The sequence below is a fragment of the Malus domestica genome, chromosome 01 (assembly GCF_042453785.1).
Source record: "Malus domestica chromosome 01, GDT2T_hap1".
Taxonomy (NCBI): domain Eukaryota; kingdom Viridiplantae; phylum Streptophyta; class Magnoliopsida; order Rosales; family Rosaceae; genus Malus; species Malus domestica.
Window position 1 is genome coordinate 15,418,568 of NC_091661.1, and position 10,207 is coordinate 15,428,774.

General features: G+C 36.0%; 2 protein-coding genes across 2 annotated transcripts; both read right to left on the bottom strand.

Annotated features, from left to right (window-relative positions):
• Positions 1 to 334: 334 nt before the first annotated feature.
• LOC103406667 (probable O-methyltransferase 3) lies at positions 335 to 2,011 on the bottom strand. The gene is made up of 2 exons (XM_008345653.4): positions 1,141 to 2,011; positions 335 to 755 (listed from the first exon to the last, which is right to left on the bottom strand). Exons 1-2 carry the CDS (start codon positions 1,963 to 1,965, stop codon positions 432 to 434), a joined length of 1,149 nt encoding a protein of 382 aa, XP_008343875.3. The 5' UTR covers positions 1,966 to 2,011; the 3' UTR covers positions 335 to 431.
• Positions 2,012 to 4,574: 2,563 nt separating this feature from the next.
• LOC114826088 (uncharacterized) lies at positions 4,575 to 6,600 on the bottom strand. Its single transcript, XM_070824628.1, has 2 exons — positions 6,106 to 6,600; positions 4,575 to 5,513 (listed from the first exon to the last, which is right to left on the bottom strand). The coding sequence occupies exons 1-2, from the start codon at positions 6,598 to 6,600 to the stop codon at positions 4,575 to 4,577; spliced, it is 1,434 nt and encodes a 477-aa protein (XP_070680729.1).
• Between the last annotated feature and the right edge of the window lie 3,607 nt (positions 6,601 to 10,207).

A 10,207-nucleotide genomic window follows, 5' to 3' on the forward strand; every position in this document is an offset into this window, starting at 1 on the left:
CGGAGGTCCTTTGGCCAAAGTCCCCCCCCACCCATTCATCGTGGGTGCGTGGGGCTCTTGGCCTTGACCTAAGATGTTATTTGTTTTGTAGGTGCAATTTTGTCCAAGATCAAGAAAAAAGAAATTTGCATCCACAACAATGAGAAATGTCTTTGTTTTTCTTGCAAGATCCAGTAAGAGGATCATATCAAATGAAGTTTATGAAAAGCTTCAACAGGGAAACTCCTTTCAAGCATCAAAACTTAACATTCATTGATCACCTAAACTTTGCAACCACAACGGAAGTAACAATCGTTGAATCATAGTTGCAGACACACTCTACTTAACAAAAAAAAAAAAAAAAGTACCCTGCTACTTTTTGGGCATTCTTTATTTGCATAATACAATCCACACATAATACAGTACTAGCAGTCTAGCATGATGATCTAATTTCAGGGGTAAACTTCAATAAGAGACCTCAAACCGAGCATATGAGTGATGTTATAATGAGAGAATCCAGCAGCCAAAAAGATCTTCTCCCATTCTGATTCGCTACGCTCTTTGCCAGTGATGGTGGACATCATCAACATATCGAACATGAGTTGGGTTTCAATTGATTTCTTGTCCACCTTCGTCTTGTTATCGGCATACCCCACAACTATGTCTATGATGATAATCTTCTTCTTCCTTCCCTCATTTTTGTTCAGAAATATTGCTTCTCTACATTTCTTCAATATCTTCACGCTTTCTTCATCATTCCAATCATGCAAAATCCACTAAACATCACATATATTATTCAATTAGTCACAACATTTACCCAAATTAATATAGAGGATATGGAAACACAACTACATCAATAATGCATTCATGCAAAATTTGGAACATACTCTATTAGGATCCCATTGTTATGGGGTTCCACCTGATTAGATTGTATTAGCAAATGTGTCAGTTTTGTATGTCTGATTAAATATAATCCACTACCTTCTTACAGGTAACAATTTGATCTAGCTAGGACTTTAACAAGTGATTTGAACTAGCTAGCTAGAAATTCCAAAGACAACCAAGGATGAGATAGTTTACTAGCAACAATGTATTGATTAGGAAATTGGTTATGGAACAACAAAGATTAAGATAAATAATTGTGCGCGTTAGATATATTACCTTGAGCAGAATTGCATTGGCTGGAGGTATTTCCTCAAACATGTCTCCTCCCACAAATCCCAAATTGTGGGTCATCCCTTCCAAGTCAGCCACCACATGTGGCTGGTCAAACACAGTGCAGTTGATGTTGGGAAATGCATTGGCAATGGCCTTGGCCATTGTTCCTGTACCCCCTCCAACATCCACCAGGGATTTCAAACCCTCAAAGACTCCTCCACACTCTTCTACCACCACCCCAGCGATAAGCTTGGAGTCCGCCTCCATTGCTTCATTGAACAAGTCACCAAACCTCGGTTTCTTGGCACTCAATTCCCAAAAAGGCATTCCATTTGCCACCTCAAATGGTGTACATGGAACTAGATCATCGCCACAATTCATCTGTAACCAATTACCCATTGAGTGAAATGGGTCTGTAATTACCTGATCAAGTATCATGAGCAAAAACGGTGTGGTGTTTAATGGTCCGTCTTTGAGAAAAAGCCCGGAAGCTGGTGTTAGGCTATACAACACAACAGCCACTTCTTCCTCCGCATCGTCACGATCATGATGAACATGATCATGTTGTGCAAAGAAATCGGAGTGAACGAGGATCCGCATGAGGCGTGACATGAAATGAGCTTTCGAAGGGTGGATATTGAGCCTGGCGACGAGCTCGGAAAGAGAGATGGGTTGGCCGTGGTTGTGAATCACGTCTGGGATGCCTAGTTGAACTGCACATTTGAGTGACATGGAGTTTATGAACTGGAACATGTGGTTCCAAACATGTGCTTGAGCTCCAAGAAGCTCATGGCTAATAGCACCCACTTCACCATTATTCAAACCCATGTGTGTGTAAGTATCAAGTATATAGCTTCGAGAATATTATGATTGATTCTTCTCTTGCTATATTAATTTTGAAAAAATGGATAGGTTGGATCAGTTTATATAGCACAGCTCACATACACAAATTATGAGAAAAATATATAATATTCGACACAGTTCCGATAGTACTGAGTCTACTGACGTTTCGTCTTCCATGCACAGGTTAAGCATGCTTTCTAATTTATAAAATAATAATAATAATAATAATAATAAAATAAAAAGAAAAAAAAGGTGGGGAGGGATGGGATCTGTAGGACGATTAAAGATTTGGAAGATAACGGAAGAAGATTGTATATATAGATTCGTATAGATCGTGCCAAACGGAAACTGCGAATTTAGCTATTATATCTAAGATTTTATGAAATCTCAATTGTAATGTTTTCATGGATAACTATGGCTAAAGTACATTGTTTGATTTCTTTGTTTCATTTACAGATTATCTTGAGAAAAATGATTCGATTTGGAAAGCTTTTAGTCATTCATATGAATCAAACAACTTGATAGTCCATCATGAGGTATTATTCGTTACGTCGGTTTGTTTGACACATATGGAAGGGGAAGGGGTCTTTAAATTGAATAACTTATCCTTAAATGATCTTTAGTAAGGGTGGATACGGTTTGGTCAGTGCGATTGGTGCGGTTTTGAAACTTGAACCAAAATAGAACCAAACCATTAGGTTGCGGTTTTGATCGGTTTCAACCCATTTGCATACTAAAAGAACTATGGTATTAATACAACCCAATTGGGCAAAAAAATAAATAAATAAAACATTCATGATCACCACACTAAAATTCAGCTTGAAATAAAGTTCGACATCAAAATGCATTATTGCATTACTTTAGTACAACCCAATTGAAAAAAGTTTAGTTTATCATACTAAAACTAAAATTCAAACAAACTTCAACATCAAAATGCCTTATGGCAATAGTAGTACAACCAAAGAAAATAAATTGTTCATGCAATTCAACAAAAAGGTCTGGTGGTTGAACTTTCAAGTTACTACTTTGCATCGTTTCAACCCTTTATCTTTCCTCAACCTTTTGGACACTTACTCTTCAAATGTTTAGGAGGCCTTTGAGCTTATGAACGGGCTTGAGAAGGCAATACTTAGGAAGACCTTGGTCTTTGTGCAAGTGAAACCATTGGATGAGAATCTATTGAACCTTTGTGAACTAGAAGCTTGAGATTGGTTGGAGCTTCTTGATGTGGTTGTGAATTAAGAGTAAGAGAGTCGATACTTGAATTCAAGTTGGCCAACTCTATACAATACAGAAACATAAACTGTATACATTCCATTAGTTGTTATAAACTTTAAAAAGCCTAAAAAAGTAACAAAACACAATGAAAAATAAAATAAAGAAAGCCTACAATATAAATTACCTAATATTGGTATTGAGTTAAATATTTATTTAAATTTAAGGTGCGGTTCGGTTTCGGTGTGGTTTTATATGTTCAAACCCGAAACCAAACAGTTTTTCCATTTTGCAGTTCGGTTTGGTTCGTGTTTCAGTTTTGGTTTTCGGTTCCAAGTGCCCACCCCTTTAGCTGATGGTAAAGAAAATAAACGATTCCGACTATAACGTTTAAAAAATGAATGATACAAGAAAAATAATTTTTTTACGTGTGAGTAGCATTACTTGGTCGTTGCAGCACAACTAGGAACATACTAAATATGGGTTAGGATCAACAGGTAAACTTTTTGACAAATATTACTCAACAACTTCCTAGCATGTAGATATTATAACATCCAAGGGTCTTATTTAAGAGTGATGTAAATTGCTTTTAATCAGTAAGTGACATAGATGATAACGTGAATTATAATTAGGACCTTAATTTGGATGTTACAAGGTCTACAGGCTAGAAAAGAGTGTAAAAATATTTATTAAAAGTGTAATTAAGAACAAAGGTCACATAAATCATGTAATATATAGTACAAGGGTCACATAAATCATGTAAAATTGATTCGGGGAAACATGCCAATATTATGAAGGTCACATGAATCAAGTATAAGTGTAATTAAGTCATTATTTGGTAATAAAATGGTTAGTTAAATGGAATGCATGTAGCTAGTGCAGATCACGCAAGCAACAATTAAAACATGCAGAATAAGATATATTTTTTCTTCAATCACTGCATTTTAGGTTCAAAGCATCACTTTCGCACAACTTAGAGTAGTTAAATATGTAATAAAGAATTATAATTACAAGCCATTTTTCCAGAGTATACTATTTATTGGATTTGAAACTTTTCTTGCACATTATAGTGATGTGAAAGCACTATGTATATTGTATTGGATATTGATAGATAGGCACGGAAGCCTCTCAAACGAATTGAATTGTTCGAAGTCCAGCATATATGATTTTGTGGAGCATATAAGATTCTAGATCTACATCGGTACACTCAGAAGGACCCTCAAAAATTGATCACATTGATACTTCTGCCACACACTTATCTTGTGGTGTGACCAGTGGCGGATCCAGGATTTTAACATAGGGTGGTCCCAATATAAAAGCTCCAAGAAAAATAGACGAAAATAGCGGTGAACAAATAAATGGCAAACAAGCTAGAAATACTAAATTTGTCCACGACGGGATTTCATGCTTTGAAAACGTGTCATGATAGTTTCATTGTCAATACAAGAAAAAACATCTTTCTCAATGTAAACAACTAAGCTATCATTTAACCATTGATCCCCCATTCTGTTGTGGAGTGGACTCTTAATGATATTCATGGCAGAAAATGCTCTCTCCACTGAAGCAGTTGCAACCGGTAAAACCAAAGCTAATTCAATAAGTAAATACACATATTGAAATACTCGATGCAACCCTTTTTCCACCATTTTCTTAGCAAGATCACTAATGCTTTGCAATTGAGAAAATTCACTTCTCGAATGCATAGAGTGAATATAAATATCGAGTTGATCTTTAAGCGCCAACAGGTCTTGCTTAGTAAAATCTTGAGGGTACAATTGAGCAAGGCGAAGTAACTTTTCTTTGTTAAAAGCTATAAAAGAATCATTTGGACTCAAACTAGCCAAACATATGAGCAATTCGGTACTTGTCTCATTGAAGCGATCATTTAACTCTGTAAGTTGGGAATCAATGACAACAAAAAAAAGCTCAACTTTGTAACGATGACGGTTGGTCTTTTTGTGGGTATTACGGCGTGACCTCCCTTGAGCTACATATGCCTCATCCATGTTAATAATCTCAATATGATGTTGGACACAAAATGACGATACTTTGTCAACCAAAAGATCAAACCCCTCATCATTCCTCATGTAGAGTAGTTGTTCTTTACATGTGTTGACTAAAGCCATTGCATTCACAATCTCTTGATGATTCTTTTGTAATGCTTGTGATAAATCATTCGTGATTCCCAATATAGATTTCATCAAAAATAGGAGAAACACAAACTCAAAAGATTGTATGTCCCTCAATAACCTATTTGCTTCGGCCACACTATCATTGGTATTATCATCAACAATCATTTCAAGCACATTGACCACGGACTAGTACATAGAAATCAAACTAATCAAAGTACCATAATGTGAATTCCATCTTGTAGCTCCGGCATGTTTGAGCCTAGTTTCTTGATTTAATCCTCGTCCCGTCATAAGAGAATCATTTTCAAGAGCTTTCATAAGTTCTTTTTGTTGCATCTCTCTAAGTGCATCACGACGCTTACATTTGGTTTCAATAGAACATGAATGAACAAGACCTTTTTGGATTGTAGGAGCTATTAGCTTGAGATTTCCCGGAGCTTTGTCTAACACAACGTCCTTTATTTTTTCATCATGATCCGCAAGGAATTGCAAGAGCTCTAAATAGTTACCTCTGTTGTTTGAAGTGTCACTTTCATCATGACCACGAAATGAAAGACCTTGTCGTAACAAAAACTTAGTGCAATCAATTGACGCATTCAAGCAAGTGCGATAAGCCATACGAGCTTCTTCTGACTGTTAGACCACAACTGTTTCAATATGTGTCTTTTGATTCATTAGATTACCAGCAACTTCAACAACTTTATTGTGAAAGCTACCAACCATTCCTACATGTTTTTCAAAAACATGCTCTTGCATGCTTCCAATTTTGAAAGCCTACCTCAGTAAAGACGTCACTGCCTGATTGTTCAGAATTGACTTTGAATAGATAGCAATAAAAGCAAAATGCAGCATCTTTAGATATACTATATTTCAACCAATGAAATTCTTTCAACCAATGAAATTCTTTCAACCAATTACCAACGAATCGTCGCTTCTTATTCGAATGCAAAGTGAATGGAAAATCATGATCTTTAGCTCTAAAAGGCTCCATTAATATATATGCTCTTCGGACCCCATCTCGAATATTTGGAGGATAGTCCTTCATTGGAATTCTCTTTCCGGGGTCTCTCTCAAGATTATCCAAATCAACTTTTAACTCATTTTGTTGTGGAGTGGAATTACCCCCAATTGGATCAGAACTATTTGGAATTGGAGCAGAAGTTGGGGAACTATTCGGAATAGGATTGGAACTATCTAAGTTTGAAGGTGAACTATTTGGAATATGATTGTCCGAACTAATCAATGATGATTTTCGCTTGTAATATCGTTCCATACTTCTAATTTCTACACATATCAATTAATAAAAAAAATTCTATATCAATTGATGAAACTAAAAAATATATATGAACTAACACTGTAACACAATATTCAACAACAAAAAAGAACCCTATAACACAATCCAAGTAATATCAGAATTCTAACGAATCAACAATAAATATGTATGAACTAACATTAAAATAGATATGAAAAAATCCTAAGAAATTAACAATAAATAATGTTGATGCTGTTCAACAATCCTAAGAAAAAAAAATCCTAAAATAGATATGAAAAACTCTAAGCATCAACTGTAGTCTATTCGGCCCCTTTGTTTTTAATTAGTGATATTTTGAAAAAATAAAAAATAAAAACTAAAACTAAAAATCCTAAAAAATATGTATCAACTAACACTAAAAAGTAAGAACTAACACTAAATTAGAAAACTTACAGAAATTTTAAAGTTGATGCTGATGGGTGATGGCCTTCGGCTGACTTGGGAAGTGTGAGGAATAGCCGAACAGTAGGTTTGCTGATGGGTGTTGGCTTTTGGCTGGCTTGGGAAGCGTGAGAGGCAGACAATTAGGTATATAAAAATTGGTAGTGTGAATAAGAAAGCAATCTGACTAATGAATGGGCTTTTATTATATTTTAAACGATTTGACTTTTATTAAATGTATAAATTGGTAGTGTGAGTGAGCATTACGTGAATTTTTAAAATATTTTTAATGATTTGGCTCAAAACGATGTCGTTTTGGCCAAGTCAATTTTTTTTAAAAAAAAAGCTTTCTTCTTCCTCCTCCTGTTTTGCACAGCGCACAACAACCATGGATGTTGTTCTTCTCCACCACTGCCCAAATTTGGGTGGTCCTTCAAGGTCCTCACAACCATTTATCCAAGCTTCTGGGTGGTCCTTAGACCACCTTGGTCCCTTAGTAGATCCGCCCCTGGGTGTGACGACAATATTAATTAATTCAATATCATTAGCCACTACACAATTGCCACACACTCAACATTATGATGTTTCGGAGTATCTAATATTTCAGAACTTTTAACCGTTTTTTAATCATAAACACAAAATTTAAAATCCAAAAATCACAACAATTAAAACTAAAAACTACACTCTGTTACAGTTATATTTATAATAGGAATGTGATTGTGTACATCCTAGCGTATTTAGGGATATCTTTTATATTCCTTTTAGTAGTCTAATTCCTATTAAAGTTGTAATCCTGAAAGAGTAAGGATTTAACCTTAAAGGCACAATGGGGTGATACAACACACACCTCACAATTAAATTTCTCTCCTCTCTTTCACTACTGCCGACCTCCCTCTCTCTATTCCCTTAGAATAGCTCAGTTAAATTGGCCTACAACATGTTATCAGCACGCTTTTGCCAGAAGCTAAGGAACTAAGGATCGTAGGAGGAGGCTCTCTTCTACCAAATTCAAAGGCTTTTATTTGTTTTTTGCCAATCAGGTATGCTTAAAATAAAGGAAGATATTTGAAACGTCCACAAAGCATGAAAACATTCCCCATGATGTTGTTGGGCTAGGGTTTTTCGAATCCAATGCTAATTTTTGGCATTTTAAATCATTTTAACCCAATGTTATTATTATTTTTGCTTCCACGATCGACCCTGTTTGGTCCCGATCTATTGAATTAATTAAAAGTGACATGTAGTTCATTAATCTGATAATTAATCCAAAATTATTGACCTGAATATCACTTTTGGACATTATCGATTCAATAATTTATTTGTATACTTTCAACCGTTGACATCCTTTCGTAGTCCCGAAGCTCTCACACTTGAGTTCCAGAAGAAACTCAAATCCACTACACTTAAATCAGCATATTGCATTCTATGTTTCTTGTAGGAACCTCTCCTTTATGAACTAATCGTTCATAAAACTAAATTGAACCTGTAGTTTCATATTTGGTGCCTTTAAAACCAGAAGTTTTCATTCAAAACTTACCACATGAAACCTATAGCTTTCATGCTTAAATTAAACCAATACATGTCTATAGAACCCGAATGTTCTACGATGTATGTTTATGGATTACCATATGACTAACCATGTTTTGTTGTACTCTCCGTTTTAGGGACATGTCAAACTTAAACAAGCTTGATTTCACCGCTCTAGAAGTATCTGAAAGAAACTACCTGAAGTGGTTTCAAGACGTGAAGCTTCATCTTACTGCAAAGGGTATTAAAGCCACCATTGAGGCACCTAACGACGACAACCCTGTCGACGAAGCTCAGAAAGCTACTGCAATGATCTTCATTCGATGACACATCCATGATGCTCTGCAGACTAAGTACCTCGCTGAAGAAGACCCACACACCTTCTGGTTTACTCTGGCCGACCATTTCGATCACCAGAAATACATTTACTTGCCTGAAGCAAGACAATACTGGCAGCATCTTTGCTTCAAAGACTTTAAGTCCATGAATGAATATAACTCTGAAGTTTGTAGAATCCGATCACTGCTGAAGTTCTATAAAGTGGAATTAACTGAATCAGATCTCTTGGAGAAGACATATTCGACCTTCTATGTCACCAATATTGTCCTGCAGCAACAATATAAGGCACAAAAGTTCACCAAATTTTCAGATTTGATCTCTGTTTTAATTCTCACTGAAAAGCAAAACCAGCTTTTGATGAATAATCATCAAGCTTGACCCACTAGCTTGAACGTCGTGCCTGAAGAGCATGCGACCAATTCTAGCAGCCATAAACAACACAAGAATCGTCGTGGTCATGGCAATGGGCAATAAGCCCCACCATGGGCCCAAGGTCAACAGAATCAAGGCCCACCCAAGGGAAGAAATGTGACCCAGAAGCACCAACCCTTTGCCCCTAAGGCCCCAAACTTCAAGAACAAGGGAAAAGCTACCGTTTAATCGGTTTCCATTGAAATAGACTTATGCTACTACTGTGGATCAAAGGATCATTGGTCATGCACATGCCGAGCTACCCTCGAGGCTATTGCCAAGTATCATTCTCGTCTTGAGTCTAACTTTGCACATGTGGAACATTCGAAAGATGCTACTACATACATGGAGATATCAGATTTTCAGGAGGCATCGGTTCTAATGGACGAATCAATTTTAGACATGTTTTAGGGTGTTTTACCCTTAGTGGCCGGAGCCCCCCTATTTTTCTAGAATTATGGTTTAATTTTGGACAATTTTTCTAAGTATTTGGAATAATTTGTTTGGTTTTGGTTTGTTTTGAATTATGGATAATTGTTTTATGGATATGATAAGCTCATATTTATATATATTTTACATCAAATTCACTTGTTTTTTCTTAGTTAGTTCCTTATATTTTTGAGCTATTTACTTTGTTTTTGTGTTTTCTAGGATTTGTCAAGCAAAGAAAAGAAAAATAGCACAAGTGGGATTTTAAGTAACAAATTCGTCAAAACTGCCTGTGCAGATCAGCTGACTTTGGAAGCAAGTTGCGAACAGCTCAGAATGAATTAGAGAGTGAGCCTTATATGCTTGGAAAGCTACAGATGTCTATTTTCTGGAGCATTTCATGGATTGTTAATATCATTTGACTAGAAGAAGTTATAGTCGTTTTAACACTAAAAGGTTACCAAGAGGCTGAGCAGTTTGT